At 44.1% G+C, this 19,771-nt stretch overlaps 1 protein-coding gene and 1 pseudogene across 1 annotated transcript; one reads left to right on the top strand and one right to left on the bottom strand.

Annotated features, from left to right (window-relative positions):
• Positions 1 to 4,488: 4,488 nt before the first annotated feature.
• LOC127030812 (olfactory receptor 1509-like) lies at positions 4,489 to 6,760 on the bottom strand (annotated as a pseudogene).
• An 11,777-nt stretch (positions 6,761 to 18,537) lies between these two features.
• On the top strand, positions 18,538 to 19,464 carry LOC127030813 (olfactory receptor 1019-like). The gene has a single exon (XM_050917542.1). The coding sequence runs from the start codon at positions 18,538 to 18,540 to the stop codon at positions 19,462 to 19,464; it is 927 nt and encodes a 308-aa protein (XP_050773499.1).
• The last annotated feature ends 307 nt before the right edge of the window (positions 19,465 to 19,771 follow it).

The raw sequence follows: 19,771 nt of genomic DNA on the forward strand, positions 1-19,771 counted from the left end.
AAGTCAAATGGGAGCAGAGAGAAAGAGTGATTTATTTATCCATTTATTTATTTATTTTACAAGGATTAGTGTAAAATTCTGCACATGGCATAGGGACCCATGTGAAAAAAATCATGTGGTTTTATGAATGTGTTTGGTTTCTTCTTAGGCAGGTGTCAGGGGGAACAGTGACATATTTTTAATGAGGATTTCTGACAAATTTGTCATGTGACACTGGGATACTTGCACATTTTGGTTTGAGCATTGGCCTGCTAAATCTGGGGTTGTAAGTTCAACTCTTGAGGGGGCCACTTAGGGATCTGGGACAAAAATCAGTACTTGGTCATGCTAGTGAAGGCAGGGAGCTGGACTCAATGACCCTCCAGGGTCCCTTCCAGTCCTATGAGATAGATATAGCTCCATATATATATATATATTTTTCACCCTTTGTGTTTCAGTGTCTTCTCAGTGAGTCTCAAAGGTGAGTGGGTGGAAGATTATATCTTTTTCAGCAGGATTTGTGAAAAAAATTTCATGTGATATCTGGAGCAATGGAAAAAATGTATCTGCCTTTTGGACTCTCTCGGTGTTTTTGGTTGTCGTGCTAAGGTGGTGGTGGAAGGAAATGGTGGGAATGATTTTCACGAGGGGTGGTGCAAAATGGTCACATGTAATAATGGGATCAGTGAGGAATTTTTCATGTGGGTTCAGTGCCTTACTTGGTTTTGGTTTGTTTTTAGGAAGGAGTTGGAGGGTCACACAGTAATGGTGAGAAAGATTTGCACAAAGTTAGAAACATGGAGTCATACGTGATCCCTTAATGCTTCGAGTTTATTTCATATAGTAGGTTTGGGCAGTTGCGTTTAAGTTGTTGGCGATGGACAGGGGAATTTGTGAAAAGATTTTCACAATGATCCATGCATATCCATTCATGCAGCATTTCAGCTCCATGTGTTGGTTTCCACAACTTTGCAGGTTCCCTTCAGCTGGGACCCAGTTGCAGTGCATTGTTGGAAAATGGTGGGAAAGATTTCCCTGAAGTTATGTGTGAAATTTCTCACATGGATTCAAGATTCCAGGACTCTCAAAGGAAAAGAAAGCTTTTGGGAAGAACTGGGGAACATATTCTTCAGGAAGATAAATACAACATTTTTCATATGGCTTCAGAAGTTATTATTTTGGCTTCTCCTTATGAAGGATGTGGATGTTAGGGGAAAGGGTGATTTTTTCCCCACAAGTATCCATGCAAATGTTCATATGAGCTGGGTGAATAAATGGCAGTTCCAAATATGAGAGCCAGGACATTTTTTTAAAACCAAACAAAACTTAGTTTAAGTAGAACCGGATTTGAAAATTCAAAAAACTAATTTTGGCAAACTGAAAATTTTTTAGTTTGGGTTGAACAAAATATTTAATTCAATCTGAAACATGTTATCTCTAGGTGTTTTTAAAGGGCTTGATGTGTAAAGTAGCTGTTGGGGACAGCGGTTACTGCCTGTATATGGGTTAGAGGGGTGGTTAGGCTACTGATGTGGGAGACCTGAGTTCAATTTCTCTCTTTGCCTGATGTGGAGAAAAGATTTAAATTTGAGTCTCTCATCATACCCTGACCTATAGAATTTTTGGATGTGGTGCTTTCTCTAGGTATGTGATTTGATAGCAGCCTTCAACTACCTGAAGGGGGGTTCCAAAGAGGATGGAGCTTGCTGTTCTCAGTGGTGGCAGATGACCGAACAAGGGAGTAATGGTCTCAAGTTGCGGTGGGGGAGATCTAGATTGGATATTAGGAAACACTATTCATTAGGAGGGTGGTGAAGCTCTAGGAATGGGGTTACTTAGGGAGGTGGTGCAATCTCCATCCTTAGAAGTTTTTAAGGTCAGGCTGGGATGATTTAGTTGGGGTTGGTCCTGCTTTGAGCAGGGGGTTGGACTAGATGACCTCCTGAGGTCTCTTCCAACCCTAATCTTCTATGATTTTACATACACTGCAATAAAACACCATAGCTGGCCCACGTGAGCTGACTTGGGCAAGGCTATAAAATTACTGTGTAGCAGGGGTGGGCAAACTATGGCCCTGCGGGCTGGATCTGGCCCCTCAGGGCTTTGGATCCGGTTGGCAGGATTGCCCCTCTCAGAAGTGGCCCCCGGGCGGGGCTAGAGGGCTCCCCGTGCGTCACCCTTGCCTCCAGCCACTGCCCCCCGCAGTTCCCATAGGCCTGAAGCGGTGCGGTGCCGGGGACAGGGCAGGCGTGCAGGGAGCCTGCCCTGGCCCCGGGGCTCACTGCTACCCCCCCGGAGCCACCTTAAGTAAATGGTACCGGGCCAGAGCCGGAACCGCTCGTGCACCTTGCACCCCTCCCTGCACCCCAAATCCCTTCCCTGAGCCCCCTCATACACCCTGCATCCCTACTGCACACAAATCCCCCTGCCCTGAGCCCCCTCATACATCCCGAATCCCTGTGCACTCCAACCGCTGCCCTGAGCCCCTTCCCACAGTCCACACCCCTGCCCTGATCCCCTTCCTGCACTCCGCACTCCTCCTGCACCCCAACCTCTTTCCCTGAGCCCCCTCATACATCCCACACCCCTCCTGTGCTCCAATCCCTTGCCCTGTGCCCCTGTCTGCATACCACACCCCCTCCCACAGCTCGCACTCCCTGCCCTGGCCCTGCATACAATTTCCCCACCCAGATGTGGCGCTTGGCCCAAAAAGTTTGCTCACTCCTGGTGTTGATGTTTTAACTCGGGCTCTGGGATCTTCCCTTATCTTCATATCCTTTCTCTTCCTGAAAAATGCACGATATGTGAATTTGACACAAATCGGTGAATAGTTTTGGACAATTTCTGCCCCTCCGCACCAACCCTCCAGAACTTAGACAACATTCACAAAATAGCCAGAAAAGTTGCTGAGTATCCTACTGCTTAGAAACGAGATGGCTCCTTCTCTGGCTGTATAGTTTTGGTGCCCTGAAAAGTGCATTTTTCAGTGAATTTACCAGTTGCCAAAATTCTTTTGCCCAGGTCTGTTCAGGACCCATCAATGTTTTGGGTTTTTTATGATGGAAGAGTTGGGAGCTGGTTTGAGGGTGCTGGCAAGTTAAAAACAATTTAATGGGAATGGTGCAAAAATGTTCATGACTGATGTGTATCCATCCCTGCCTCCATCCACCTTCCAGTCCCCTATCTTGTTTATCTCTGTACAGCCTTTTGGAGGGTGGGTTTTAGCAGGGCTTTATTTGAAACATGTCAATGTATAAAGTAAGACGTACTGTAAATAGTTTATTTCAATATTTTTTAAGATTAATAAATGGATACACACACACACATCTGAGTGTGGAAATTTGCACACTCATATTACTGAGCATGGCTAGAGTATCTGCACTTGCAAATCAGGTCACAGAGAGTGTATCTATCTCCTTAGCCAGCTGTGTAGCTTGTCCCTTTCCAATGGCTGGTGCACATGGAGGATAAAATCCTACAATTACTATTTCCTGAGGGAATTGCTCCTGTAGCTGAAGTGGGAGTGGGTCATGGAAAAGTGCTGCAGGCCCAAGCTCAAGCTGAGATGATTGTCCCTGTTATGGATGCCAGCGGAATGCTGTCATTCTACATTCATAGCTAAAATCTTCAAAGCTACTTACAGATATACGCATCCAATTTCCATTAATTTGAAGGGGCATCCAAAGTTTGAAAATCTACAACAACACTGCACCTTCTACCTAGGGCAAGATGGGTATTTCCAAAGCTGTTTTAAAGGTGGGGAAACTGAGGCACAAGCAGGGAAATGGCATTGTCACTCAATGAGTCAATGGAAGACCTAGGAATAGAACCTTGGAGGAGTTCTGACTCCCAGCCCTGCCCACTCTGACCTGTCAGCCCCTACTCCCTCACAGACCTGGGGATAGAACCAGGAGTCCTGGCTCCCCTTCCTCCCACCCCTGCTGTAACCACTAGTTCTTATTCCCTTTCCAGAGCCAGGGATAGAACCCAGGAGTCCTGACTCCTGCCACTCTAACCCACTCTGATGCACTTCTCTCCCAGAGCTAGGGACAGAACCCAGCAGTCCTGAACTTAGGGACACCTTTCTGTTTAATGAGGTTACCTAGGATCACCAAGGTTTTGTCCCAGTTCCAGGCCATTTAGCCAGTTGTTCAGCTCCTCCTTTTCATGTACATAGTACCTGGGCCCCAGCTGCCCCTGTGCTGGGATCCAGAGTGGTGTCTCTGTTGGGTTGGGCAGTTATCGCTCTATATCCGTCTGCCACCCCACTCCCTGAAGCACAGCACCCCCTTCCCCCCCGCCCTGAGCACCATGCTGGGGTATTGAGGCAGCATGGGCAGAGTGCCCCGTACTGACCCCCCATCCTGCTTCCTGCAGCAGAGCGCCCCCCTAGCAGTATAATGGGGCATTGCAGTTCTGCCAGGAACTAGGGGGTGCTGTGCTGCAGGGAGCAGGGCAGAGGGCTCAGTAGGGCTGGTGGTCTCCTCAGAAAGAGCACTGACTCCAAAGCTACCTCGGGGTGCTAAAGGGAGCTGTGCTGGAGTCATCAGAGACCATCTGATGATTGCTTTGGAGGGGCATTAAGTTAGATCCAGTGTCCTCGTTAAGGTCTGTTTTCTTTGCGGTCAGCAGCAGGAGGAGAAAATGCAGAAAACACAATTCTTGTTATCATTTATTAATTCACAAAGCTCCACAGAGTGCCAATTGGTAACTGAGGCCATACCCTCAAAGGTACTTAAGTGCCTAACTGAAACCAATGGAATTAGGCACCTCCATGCCTCTGAGGAGAATGGGCCTAAGTCTATCTGCATTTCCAGTCTTAAATTGCTGTGTAAGCCACTTTCCACATGGTCACTGTTGTCCAGTTGCCCCCACTCCAAGTGAGCCATCCCCATGTGGCGTTCTGTGAGGATGTTACCCAGCTGCTTTGCTCCAGAGTTAGCTGCATCTCAGATTTGAGTGAGCCATCCCCAAGTGGTGTTGCTGTGTGGATGTTACCCAGCTGCCCCACCCTAGAGTTAGCTGCATCTCAGCTTTCGGTGAGCCATCTCCAAGTGGTGTTGCTGTGTGGCTGTTAACCAGCTTCCCAGCCCCACAGCTGTCTGCATCCCAGCACTGAGAGAGCCAACCCTATGCAGCATTGTTGCACAGCTCTTACCCGGTTGCCCCACCCCATAGCTGGCTTTACCCCAGCAGGTGCATGAAGCTTTAAGGCCAAGGCACTAAACTGCAGAACAACAGCAAAGTGGCAAGCCACTCATAGAGGCCCTTGAGTCACTTCTCTGCTCTCACCTGCTTGCCCCACAGCTGCCTCATGGCTCCCTTCATCTCTGTGTTCCTCAGGGTGTAGATCAGTGGGTTGAGCACGGGTGTCACCACAGTGGCCAGCAGCGACACCACCTTGTCAGCCGGGATGGTGGAGAAGGGCCGAGTATAGATGAAGATGCAGGGTCCAAAAAGATGGCCACCACCATCAGATGGGCCGTGCAGGTGGACAGGGCCTTGCGCCTGCCCTCAGCAGAGCGGCGCCGCAAGGTGGCCAAGATGACCCCGTAGGAGACCAGCAACACCAGGAAGCAGCTCAGGGAGATGGCCCCAGTGTTGGACACCACCAGGATCTCCATTAGGGATGTGTCAGAGCAGGCAACGCCTAGCAGTGGGGCCACATCACAGAAATAGTGGTCGATGCGGTTGGGGCCACAGTAGGGCAATGTGGCAGCCAGTAGGGTCTGTACCAAAGAGTGGGCCAGGGCCCCCATCCAGGAGCCAACCACCAGCCCGGCGCAGGTGCGGCAGCCCATGATGGTCGTGTAGTGCAGAGGCTGGCAGATGGCCACGTATCGGTCGTAGGCCATGGCGGTGAGGAGGAATATCTCGGTGCAGCCCAAGAAAGTGAAGGAAGAAGAGTTGGCCCAGACACTCGCCCAAGGGGATGGTGGCATGGCCAGAGAGCAGTCCCAGGGCCATCCGGGGGGTGGTGACCGAGGTGTAGCACAGGTCCACCAGGGAGAGGTTGCCTAGGAGGTAGTACATGGGGGAAGCGGCCAGGCGTGGCTCAGCGCGGATGGTCAGGATGATGGACAGGTTCCCCAGCAGCACAGCTGCATAGGAGAGGAGGAGAAGGCTGGCCAAAGCCAGGCTAAAGACCCGGGGCTGTGAGAGGCCCCAGCAAGACCATCTCACCCACTGCACTTGTGTTGCTATGTCTCAGTGGGTCATTGGATCTGCACAGAGAAAAGAGCAAAATGCCGTCCTATTGGATGTTGGCCGGTCTCCCTGTTGGCCCAGTCATGAGGTCTACAGGGCCTGGCAGGACAGACGATTCCCCTGACCTTGCTAGGGAACCAACTAGACAGCCTTTGGTAAGAGCTCCAGACACCTCAGGGGTGCGACAGTGTGACAACCTAGAGACAAAGAGAACTAAACACTGGCAGAAGGTCAGAGCTTAGACAGAGAGATAGTGCTTAGAGAGATAGAGGCTAGATAAAGGAATTGATTAATGGGTAGAGAGATCCTTCATGCATCTATCATGTGCATACTTTCCATCATTCCATCCATCCACCCACATCTACCCAGTTGTCTATCCTTTCATCCATCTACATATATCCATTCGTTCATCCGTCTATATCTATCCATCCATCCATCTGCAACCATCCAGTCATTCATACACTATTTTCCTTACTTCCTGCATTTAAACTTCACCCTCACCCTTTTAAAACAAATATATACACACATAGAGCTAAGTTTGATATCTTACAGAGTGAAATTTGCTGGAATCCATGGTGCTGAGATGGCAATTTCTTTCCACTGCAGAACTCTGCAATATAGATAAAGATTTTGCTTTTCGGGTATGAATGCTTAAGTAATTAAAGCATTTACTCTCCTACATTAATTAATACCAGTCTTAGTCAACCCTGAAGTTTGCAGAAGAGCAAATAGCCACCAACACTGACAGATAGATCGATCGATAGATGAACAGCTCTTAATGCTATCATTGCAGCTATCAATAATGAACAACTAGCAATTATGTGTAGCGAAAAAAAACCCTATGTAATCACTAAATATTTCAATTGGAGTACATAAGCTATGGTCTAAATAATAAGATGGATGAACTAGAGTGCCTTGTGATAAAGGAGGATTTTGATATAATAGGCATGACAGCAACCTGGTAGATTGAGAGCAATCAATGGGACACAATCATTCCGGGGTACAAAATATATCGGAAGGATAGAACAGGTCGGGCGGGGGTTTGGAGGGAGTGGCACTATATGGTGAAAGAAAATGTAGATTCAAATGAAGTAAAAATCTTAGGCGAATCCACACGTTCCATAGAATCTCTATGGGTAGAAAATTTCATGCTCTAATAAAAATATAACATTAGGGTTCTATTATTGACCACCTGACCAGGACAGTAACAATGACGATGAAATGCTAAGGGAAATTAGAAAGGCTATCAAAATTAAGAACCCAATAATAGTGGGGAATTTCAATTATCCCCATATTGACTGGGAACATTTCACTTCAGGATGAAATGCAGAAATAAAATTCTCGATACTTTAAATGACTGCTTTATGGAGCAGCTGGTACTGAAACCCACAAGGGGAGAGACAACTCTGGATTTAATCCTGAGTGGAGCACAGGAGCTGGTCCAAGAGGTAACTATAGCAGGACCTCTTGCAAATAGTGACCATAACACAAGAGCATTCAACATTCCTGTGGTGGGAAGAACATCTCAATGGTCCAACACTGTGGCATTTAATTTCAAAAGGGTGAACTATGCAAAAATGAGGGGGTTAGTAAACAGAAGTTAAAAGATACAGTGACTAAAGTGAAATCCCTGCAAGCTGCATCAGCGCTTTTTAAAGACACCATAATAGACTCCAACTTTAATGTATACCCCAAATTAAGAAAACACAGTAAAAGAACTAAAATAGAGCCACCATAGCTTAACCACCATGTAAAAGAAGCAGTGAGAGATAAAATACTTCCTTTAAAAAGTGGATGTCAAATCCTAGTGAGGCAAATAGAAAGGAGCATAAACACTGCCAAATTAAGTGCAAGAGTGTAATAAGAAAAGCCAAAGAGGAGTTTGAAGAATGGCTAGCCAAAAACTCCAAAGGTAATAACAAAATGTTTTTTAAGTCCATCAGAAGCAGGAAGCCTGCTAAACAACCATGGGGCCCCTTGATGATCGAGATACAAAAGGAGCACTTAAAGACGATAAAGTCATTGCAGAGAAAGTAAGCGGATTCCTTGCTTCAGTCTTCATGGCTGAGGATGTTAGGGAGATTCCCAAACCTGACCTGGCTTTTGTAGGTGACAAATCTGAGGAACTGTCACAGACTGAAGTGTCACTAGAGGAAGTTTTGGAATTAATTGATAAACTCAACATTAACAAGTCACCGGGACCAGATGGCATTCACCCAAGAGTTCTGAAAGAACTCAAATGTGAAGTTGCAGAACTATTAACTAAGATTTGTAACCTGTTCTTTAAATCAGCTTCGGTACCCAATATCTATCTATCGTGCATTAAAAGGGCCAATTTACAATGTGCAAGCAGAATAAAATCCAGACCAATGATCGATCGATCAATCTAATCTATCTATCTATCATGCGTTAAAAAGGCCAGTTGCACAATGCTGAAAATAATCATAAGTCAAATCAGCTGGGAGAAAAGAATGAACATAAAAAAATGTGACTGATCACAGGGTATTGTTTAAGAATATTTTACTAAATGCCCAAAAGACCACAAGCTCACAACTGAAACAGAAGCCCACAGTCATGATAAAATAAGAGCCTGGCTTACAGGGAAGCACAAGCAACTTTAAAAAAATAATAACTCCCTCACTGAAAAGCAACTATATATGACAAAAATTTTACCTGTGTACTTGGCACAGGTGCAGCTGCTGCTGGAATATGGTGTCCACTTCTGTGCCAACAAGTTGAGAAAATTGGAGGGGGTTCAGAGAAGAGCCATCAATGTTTGGAACACATGCCTGAGATACAAGGAGAGAGAGTGAGCGAGCGTGAGAGAGGGGTATGGCGAGACATAGATCCGTTTGTATGAGGTTCTACCCTGCTATGTAGTTGCTCTTAGCTTCTGCAGAGGTAAGCAGGCTGGGTGAAGAGAGGAGGGGATTTTAACCCATTGTATGCCAGTGTATCTGGTAATATCCTGATGGAAGAAGCAGCCATGGGCTCTTTCTACTGATGTGCAGGCAGAAGATCTTCAAAACAGCACAAATCAAATTCTCTCTCTCCTGAGGCTGATGCGCTGGCTGAGCTATTTCATGTGGGTGAGATAGCGTGCAGGGATGGACTCTCCCGAAGGTTTGCACACCAGCACTAAGTTTAGAAATGCTGATCACAAACAATAACACACCCCACAGTTCACTAGGGTTTTTAAGCTGGATTGTATTATGCTTAATAGAGGAGCAAGGACATCTTTGCATTGATCAGATGAGAGGGTATTGACCCAAGGAGGAGAACTCAGGCATCTTGAATCCCAGGTCCCTGATCTAACCCACTAGACTACACTCTTTCCAATAGCTGTGCATAGACCCAGGAGTCCTGACTCCCAGCCCTCTTCCTCTAACCCATTAGATCCTGCTCTTCTTCCACCCCACAGCTGTGGGCGTGCGGGGGTAGAACCCAGGAGTCCTGACTCTCATTCCGTAAGGGAACTTGAATAGAATAGAAAAGAATTATTAAAGTGTCAAGAGGAATCAGACCCAAAGAGATATGTTTCCTGAAACATAAGTACTGCCTGTCCTATAACAGTCCTTAGTGCTTGGGAGAGGGACTAGAAATCTGGACTCATGGGAGGGAAGTGTGGTCTGGTGGGTGGGGAGGTAGAGTTGATCTAATTTCTCTGTGTCTCATTGTTCCATCTCTGAAATGGGACTAATAATAACAACCGGCTGGGAACTTTCGGTTAGTTGGGGTTTCTTACTGTTACTGTAATACAAATATTAATAACAACATTTGAGATGCAATAACAGAGGACTTGTATGCAATCTTAAGTAATATTTTACTCCTACTTTAAGAATCCTTCATGCTGATGAAGGTCAAAATCTGAAGAGTGTGTGGCTGAATCTGTAAATCAGAGATCTTTTCTCCAAAGTTTATGTCAGACTTTTGAGTTATACAGCAATGTGTTAGCATCGGTCTGTCACTCAATAGAAGGGGCGTGAAGCAGTGAATCTTTAACAGAGGCAGATTTCCTCCCCTCTGTGTGTCAGATGTCTGAGTAAAATATGTGGTGAGAAAAACAACTGAACAAACAACAAAAACACAAGTGAACAAACAGAGTGGGTCCTTGGGGAGGTGGGTGGAAAGATGGTGGATCAAGGGGCAGGGCCTCACAAGGTAAGGGGTGGAGTGGGGGGAGGGTCTTGGGGCAGAGTGGGGATAGAGCACCCAGCAGGAAAAATAAAAATCAGCATGCTTGTGGTCCTGCCAATCTACATAATGGCATCAGGACATTATTTAATGCTGCTTTTGTGACTGCTGGATTTTCCAAGGGTGCCCAAGGGAACTAAGAGTGGCCAGTGCTAATTTTGGCTGGGAATTCCAAGGAATCATAAGGGATTATATTAAATTTGGACACCTAATTTCCTTTGGCTCCTTGAAAATCCCAGGTATGTGTGAGTTGTTCCAGTCATCCCCTCTAATGGGCCCGGCCTTGCAATGGCCATCACTGGATGCCATCAGCCATTGTGGTTGCTGTGACAGTCCGACACTATCTCGCAATGTGCTAGACAAACCCTATGGAATTAAGACAAACGCTTATTGACTTAGCTTTAATATCTTCCATTGCATTAAAATACAGTAGTGTGTATGCTGTGGTGGAATTGTGTGTTGCTCTTCTAGGATCTCATGTAATTCTCTGTTCTCAGCCTTGGAGACCATCCCCGGAGAGGTTCAGATACACTAGTTCAAATTGGATTCTCCAGGGACCAGCAGACAAATAGGATTTTTTGGATAAATAGCCTGGTTTTAAACTGGCTCAGGGCCTTCTTCCTGATCCAGCAAATGGACAGGACCCATGGTCCCTGGAGGGCCCCAATTCTTAGGGTAAAGGTTGGAAGGACTGGGTCTACTGATGCCTTCATATATGCCTGGGAAGCTTGTTCTGAGCTGAAGCTGTGATGAATTTGAATCCACAAGGAAACCCCTTGGATGGGGTTTGGAAGGATTGCTCCAGCCAGAGCCCCTGATGGAGTCGGGGTGATCTCTGATAAGCTTATAGCATAAGCTTGGGTTCTTTTATTGTTTTTAATATATACACCTCTACCCGATATATGAGATCCAATATAACACAAATTAGGCTATAACATGGTAAAGCAGAGCTACGGATGGGGGTCGGGGGGGGGGGGAGCTGCACACTCCAGTGGATCAAAACTAGGAGTTGTTAAAAAAGTTTTACTCAGTTTGCCAAAAAAGCCACCATTTCCCATTTTTGAAAGAAGAAAACATTCGTCAAAAGCCTCATCTTGCCTCAAAGGGGCAGTGAAAGTTGCTGTTAAAACAGAAACAAAAATGTAAGCATAACAAATGAAAACAAGGCAGTAGATAATGAATACATATTAGAATTGTCATTACAGTCATCCAGGAGACTCCATCTTCCCTATAAATCTTTTCCTTCAGGATTGCCTCATCGAAAGCTACTGGCTGGTGCCTCTGTTCACCATACACAGCACCTTTTTCTCCACCTTCACAATGAACATGAGTCTGGTTCTCAGTAGGCAATGATTGCTACCCATAATTGAATGATGGCACTACTGAAATATCCTGCATGATGCATCGTCTCTCGATCAGAAAGTAATCGATTTCAAGGAATGGTCTTCGAAAATTGTCTCATGCCATTTGAAGTCATCATGTATCGGGGTGCTTTATCTCTGATTGAACCGAAACAGCACCCTGAAATTCATCCAGATCTATGATCCCACAAGTGCATGCAAAAATGATGATGTGAATCAAGCAATGTCTCGTCCTGTTAAATAGTACAACAGTCCATCAAGCTTACATACACAGGCTAGAAAAACCATTTAGCCTGGTACCAGTACTTCTCCAAGTCCAGTCTTCTTTCCTCAGGTGTTTCCAACTGTTCTCTTGTGTGGGGAGTGGGCTACTGTGGTGATGTCACTTTCTCCCTTTATAGTTTATTCCATATGGAAGAAATCCCTTGGTTTCAAGCCAATTTCCCAGCCCAGTTTATGGAAAAATATAGATACCAAAATGGAGTTCAGCATCATATGATCTCGTCACAAGCCCTTGCCTGCTACCAATGAGACATGACAGGCATTGTCAATAGGCTGACTGAAGCATCCACAGGTGAGGCTAAGCTCTTCCATGGTCCATTGTCTTTGTTGCTGGTCCATTAGTACAGTTGTATCTGAAAGGCTAGTGGTGGGTTTTTCCAACTTCACAACATCTTTCAGTAACACACAAAACTTCATAACTTCATGTACAATGACAGCACATACAATCCAACAGGATATTTATGTTCAATAGATCAAGACTTTTAGAATTATACCTCAGAAGGCATCTTTTGTACAAACCATATCATAATTATATGACAATGGTGAATGTGGGGGTGCCAGGGTGTTGCTTTGGGGCACAGAGTGTTACAGTCTCCCTATGCCTGAGGGGAGAAAGTATTTATACAGGGGTGTCCCAACTCTTGGAAGTGTGGCCAAACCACTGACCTGTGTAATATTCTAATGTAGACCTCCCTCAGTCTCTACGGTTGAAGCTGCTCCACTGTCACTGAAGCAGGAAAACTAGACTAGACTCCAGGTCTCCCATCTCAGAGATGAAGCCCCAAACCATCAAGCTATCAAATCATCCATATTGACAGTTTCTTTCTGGGCCAGTGACTCTTCATTTATTTAGCGCACAGTGGAACAGCTTCAACAGGAGAGCTGTCCATTGGAATATCCCATATCTCAGTGGTTAGCACACTGACCTGAAAGGTGTGAGAGACCCTGGCTCAGATCTTTGTTTTTCCTTTCAGGGAGAGCAGGGAGTTGAACCTTGTTATGAAAACTGGGGCTAAAAATTTACCCTAACTTTGACCATAACTGTAAAAATTATATGAAAGTTCATAAGATATCACAATAACCTATAATAACAAACTCTGATGGGAGAAGGTTTGAAAGGGAGACAGAAAGACTGAATTAGTCTAAACAAAAAGCTCTTGTTGATATGTCACGGACTGCTGAAATCATGCTTTCTAAAAACAAGAGATATGGAGCCATAAATTACTGAACCAAAATTGGTGTGTTGGATATTAGGCCTAATTGGTGGACAAAATAATAAAAGGATGGGCTATTCCACCCATTGTTCTCCTTTCTGAGTCCTTAAAGAAGGTGGAGGTAAGGAAGAATGGACACAGGCTACTGGAGCAAGCGTCATCATCATAGTTGTCACCCCTACTATCTTCTGGGACCTTGGGCTTCCTTTGTCCTCATCCTGAGAGATGTCTGGACCAGACCAGGCCAGAGAAAGGGACACAGATGAGTCCAACACCTCAACCAGCTCCAGATGAATCCCATAGGTTATCTGCATTGAAAGGACATTAACAGAGCAGCAATAAAAATACCTCCAGCTCATCTCAACCAACTTCTTTTATTTTACTGAAAAGGACAGTTATTACCATCTTTGATACCATCTGCGAGACTGTCAAACAAGAGGTGTTTTTTTCTTCTTCTATAAACTCTCTTCAGCTAAAGGGAAAGGGAACAAGAGATGCTGTTAAAATGAAAGCTTTATTTAATACTTTATGCTGAGCATGCCTATTGGATCAGGTCCTGCACACTAAATAGGTCTTTGCCTGCCTATCTTATGACAGTTCACCTATCATACTGGGGCTTATGTGAGAGTTAAGTGTCTGAACTCCTAGACTGAGCCAGGACTGCCCATACCCAGTGGCAGAAACAGAGATGCCTAGGGAAATTTGACCTGAAAACATAGGCACCAAGTTTTTGACCAGAGTTTTGAGTTGCAGTGAATGCTAAAACAAGGATTTAGGTGACTGAGTCATGTTGTGAGTCACTTAAGCACCTGGATCCTTAACTGTAGATCTTCATGTCTGGAAACTTTAGCCTAAGGAAATTTCCCCAGATAACAAAAAGAATGTAGCCACCATCTGTTGGCACAGATATAGATCTGCTGACAGAGAAATAAACATCTAGTGAAAGAAACATTTATTCTTTATTATATACACTTAAAAGTCCGAAATGAAGTCAGGAGTCCATTCTCCTAGTCATTGTATATACATATTTTATATATTCCAAAAACCTTCTAATCTAAGATTTATCAAAGACATTTAGGGCAGTTAAGTGCCCAACTGCTATTGAAAATAAATTAGATTTTGTGGATGCATACATTTTGAGGTCAGAAAGAATCGTTAAAATCATCTACTTCTGACCAACTTCAAAGCACAAACTAGAGATTTTCACGCAGAAATTCCTTCACTGAGCTTATTACTTGTGGTTAAGATAGAGCATATAACTGTAAAAAGAGCTGAGTGCTTAACTCCCTTAGAGTCCTTAAAAAATACCAGTCCAAATAAATAAGAAAGAAAGGAAAGATGATGGTCACCATTGTAAAGATGGGTAAACCAAGGCACAGAAGGTATTTGGGTACTTGGAGGGATTTTCAATAGCATCCAGGTGCCTAAAACTCATTGGTTCCAATGGGTGTTTGGCACCTAGTTACTTTTGAAATCCCACTAGATGCCTAAATACCTTTACAAATCTGCCTGAGTGACTTGTTCAAAGACACAAAGAGGATCTGCTTCAGATGGATAGAATTTGAGGTAAGGTTTTCAGAGCTTCACTCCAGTACTTTAACCACAACCCCAGGTATGTTCCTTCTCAGGTTCAAAGCACTGGAAGATATGCTGTAGACTTCAATGAAAAGAAAGCTCAAGGCCTTGATGGTGAAATACCACTAACTTTTTAACAATGTCCACTGGGAAACCTTAGAAAGTTACATGATCAAGGTTGTTGCCATTTAAAATTAGATAGGAGAAAGCACATGAGGATTCTGTAGGAAACAATCCTTCTACTGAGTCAAGAGAATGGGCAAGATACTCAAGGGAGTCTAAATCATCACTTATGTCTGTGGGTCTGTAATTTATAAATGCTCCTTGGATCAACTTTTTGCAGATTAAGCAGAACAAGTATCCTGCAGCAATCTGTATCATCAGAAAGGTGAGGAGACCAATTAGAACATCTCCAAGACTTGAGAGAATGGACAACCAGCAGAAGTTTTCAGAAACTGAATTTTTCAAGGTCTGTTTTCTTCTGCAGATCTGCTGCCTCATGGAAAGCGCATGATGAATGGAGCAGGTAGGTAAGTGCATATCAGAAAGAAACAACTTTTTTAATATCGGGATACGTGACACCCAGCATGAAAACACCTAGGTGCAGAACAGTGTCTATCCTTTCTCTGTGAAAAGAACAGACAGTAGTTAATATTTCATTTATAGTTTCATTGACAAAAAAAGTACAGCGTGGGATGAAAAATAATAGATTTGAAGAAGGAGTACAAGTGCAGTTCATAATTTTGCAGAGAATATGTATTTAAGAACCCAGTCATGCAAAGACGTATAGGTGCTTTGCTTTACAAACTCTGAAAAATCTGTTTGATTTTCCCATTGATTTATCTGAACATATTTAAAATATTTTATGAATTAACTAGAGCTTATCAAAAAATAGAAAACATTGTGAGGAAATGCATAATTTGAAAGATTTTTGTTAATTCATTTATTTGTCTTTATGGTGTGATTTTCCATTTTTTACATTTTCAGTGTAATAAAAAATATTCTGTGCATGTGAAAGGATTTTAAAAACATTTTTAAAGGAACAAAGAAGAAATAAATCTCTCTTTCTCAAAAGTAAGATGGAAACAATTTTCACATAGGAAGGGATTAAAATTTGAATTTCAAAGACAAAACAAGTTTAGAATTTCCATTAATGTTTAGATTTATTTCTGCAAGGTGTGAAATGGTAAATCCCATTGTACAGATGGCAAAGTGAGGTACCAATGCTGAGAAATTTTCAAAGGGAACTAAAGGAATCATAGAAGATTAGGACTGGAAGAGACCTCAGGAGGTCATCTAGTTGAACTCCCTGCTCAAAGCAGCACCAACACCAACTAAATCATCCCAGCCAAGGTTTTGTCAAGACAGGCCTTAAAAACCTCAAAGGATGGAGATTCCAACACATCCCTAGGTAACCCATAACAAAGCTTCACCACCCTCCTAGTGAAATAGTGTTTTCTAATATCCAACCTGACCTCTCCTACTGCAGCTTGAGACCATTGTTCCATGTTTGTCATCTGCCACCACTGAGAACAGCTGAGCTCCATCCACTTTGGAACCCCCCTTCAGGTAGTTGAAGGCTGACATCAAATCCTCCCTCACTCTTCTCTTCTGCAGACTAAACGAGCTTGGTTCCTTCAGCCTTTCCTCGTAAATTATGTGTCCCAACCCCCTAATCATTTTTGTTGCCCTCTGGTGAACTCACTCCAATATGTCCACATCCTTTGTGAAGTGGGGGGCCCAAAACTGGATGCAATGTTCCGGATGTGGCCTCACCTCTGCCGAAGAGAGGGGCATAATTACTTCCCTCGATCTGCTGGCAATGCTCCTACTAATGCAGCCCAATATGCCGTTAGCCTTCTGGGCAACAAGGGCACATCCCCAAGTCCTTTTCTGCAGAACTGCTGCTTAGCCAGTCGGTCCCCAGTCTGTAGCAGTGCATGGGATTCTTCCATTCTAAGTGCAGGAGTCTGCACTTGTCCTCTTTGAACCTTATCAGATTTCTTTTGGCCCAATCCTCCAATTTGTCTAGGTCACTCTGGACCCTATCCCTACCCTCCAGCATATCTACCTCTTCACCCACCTTAGTGTCATCTGCGAAATTTCTGAGGCTGCAATCCATCCCGTCAACCAGATAATTAATGAAGATGTTGTAGAAAACTGGCCCCAGGACCAACCCCTGGGGCACTCTGCTTGATACCGGCTGCCAGCTAGATATCAAGCCATTCATTACTACTCATTGAGCCTGACAGTCTAACCATTTTTCTATCTATCTCATAGTCCATTCATCCAATCCATTCTTATATAACTTGCTGGCAAGAATATTGTAGGAGACTGTATCGAAAGCTTTGTTAAAGTCAAGATATATCACGTCCACTTCTTTCCCCATATCTACAGACCCAGTTATCTCATCATAGAAGGCAATCAGGTTGGTCAGGCATGACTTGCTCTTGGTGAATCCATGTTGACTGTTCGTGATCATCTTCCTCTCCTCCAAGTGCTTCAAAATGGTTTCCATGAGGATCTGGTCCATGGACTGAGGTGAAGCTGTAGTTTCCTGGGTTCTCCTTCTTCCTTTTTTAAATATAGGCATGATATTTGCCTTTTTCCAATTGTCTAGGACCTCCCCCGATCACCACGAGTTTTCAAAGATAATGGGCAATGGCTCTGCAATCACATCAGCCAATTCCCTCAGCACTCTCAGATGCATTAGATCTGAACCCATGAACTTGTATATGTCCAGCTTTTCTAAATAGTCCTTAACCTGTTCTTTCACCACTGAGGGCTGCTCACTTTCTCTCCATCCTGTGTTGCCCAGGACAACAGTGTCTAAGCTGACCTTGTCTGTGAAGAGCAAGGCAAAAAAAGCACTGACTACTTCAGCTTTTTTAAAAACATCTGTCATATTGTTCCTGCACCTTCAATGAGGCTTCTTTAAAATACAGCCAGCTTTCCTGGATTCCTTTCCCCCTTATATTAGCCACCCAGGGGATCCTGCCCAACAGTTCCCTAAGGGAATCAAAGTCTGCTTTTCTGAAGTCCAGGGTCCCTATTTTGCTACTCTCCTTTCTTCCTTTTGTGAGGATCCTGAACTCAACCATCTCAGGGTCACTGCTGCCCAGGTTGCCCGGGGAATCAGGAATTCATCCATCCATGCTGAGGAAGACACCTAAACATTTGTTTAACTTTAGGCACGCACTTTCTCTCCTGAATCAAGATGGATTCCAGCATGTGCTTGTACATTTTTTTGAGCAGAAAAATTTCCACCAGCCCTGATAAGAAGTTACCATTTTAACAGAAACTTTAAACCTTTATTTTAAAAGAATCTGTCATTAAGATGGAAAAAAATTGAAACATAGAATATAAACTTTGGGTAGCTGCTGAATTTCCATGATGGACTGATGTAAATTAGAACTGTGCAGCCAGAATAAATATTGAGCATCAAGTTATTATTTAGGTTGTTACATGGGAATATATCTGGAAGTAATAAGAAAAATAATTAATAATAAACATTAGTGCTTAAGGCTTACTTATGTTCGAAAGAGCTTGATAGACAGAAATGTTCCCTGAACTACAGAATGTGGTCTGAAAAGAAAGAGATGGTGGATCGTATGTTTAGCATACATATACTCTTTCTCCGTTCCACCGTCTTGTATTATCCACATGTTGTTTTCAACTGAGTATATTCACCTTATTTGTTCCCGCATACAGGTAAAGTGACAAACATGGACAATCAAAGCACAGTGACAGAATTCAGACTCCTGGGCCTCTCGAGCTTCCCAGAAATGCAGCCGTTACTCTTCATGTGCTTCCTGATTATCTATCTGCTGACCTTGGCTGGCAACCTCTCCATTTGCTTGGCTATCTGGGTGGATACCACTCTCCATACTCCTATGTACTTTTTTCTGGTCAACTTGTCTCTCTTAGACATCTCATACTCTTCTGTCACTCTCCCCAATATGCTAGTGACATTGGTTGCCAAGATTAAATCTCTTTCCTTCTCCAGTTGCATGGCCCAGCTGTATTTTCTCATCTCCTTTGCTGGATCTGAATCTTTTCTTCTTGCCCTGATGGCTTATGACCGCTACATGGCAATATGCCAGCCTTTGCACTATGCAACCATCATGAACCACAGGACTTGTATGTGCTATGCCATTGCTATATGGATAGGTGGTTTTGTCTACTCAATGTTACATACATTCTTCATAGCCAGGCTACCTTTCTGTGGTCCCAATGAAATCAACCACTTCTTCTGTGAGATTCCTCCTTTGATCAAATTGGCCTGCATGGACACCTATTTTAATGAGGTGTTGGTTTTTCTGCTCAGTGGAGTAGTAGGTGGAAGTTGCTTCCTGTTGATTTCCACATCATACGCTTACATACTATCCACCATCATGAAAATCCGCTCAACCCAGGGCAGATGCAAAACCTTCTCAACTTGTGCTTCCCACCTCCTCACTGTCCTGCTGTTTTATGGCCCAGGTTTCTTCACCTACCTCCACCCCTCCTCCAGCTACTCCATGGACACTGGGAAAGTGATCTCTGTGTTTTACACCGTGGTCACACCCATGCTGAACCCAATGATCTACAGCCTCAGGAACAAGGATGTGCAAGCCACCTTCAAGAAAGCCGTGGGAAGGAGTAGGAAATAGCCATGAAGAGGGAGCCAGTTCTTTCTGTGAATGCAACAATGTGTTGCCAAAAAAAAAAGTCTCCCTAAATTATTTGGCAACTGATTGAGCACCAGGATTCAGAGTAGGGATGGAGGGAACTTGACTTTTTCTTCAGTTACCTCAGCCCCAAGTCTGGTGCATTCCCATTTAGCATAGATACCAACCAAAGACATTCCCATCCATTATGGCAGTGTACCTGGCCATTCCCACTCGCCAAAGACATTGATTTATTACAATAATCCCACTCACCCAATCTAAGGGTTTAAAATATTCCTAGCCACCACAT

This window comes from Gopherus flavomarginatus, chromosome 11, assembly GCF_025201925.1.
Source record: "Gopherus flavomarginatus isolate rGopFla2 chromosome 11, rGopFla2.mat.asm, whole genome shotgun sequence".
In the NCBI taxonomy this organism is placed as follows: domain Eukaryota; kingdom Metazoa; phylum Chordata; order Testudines; family Testudinidae; genus Gopherus; species Gopherus flavomarginatus.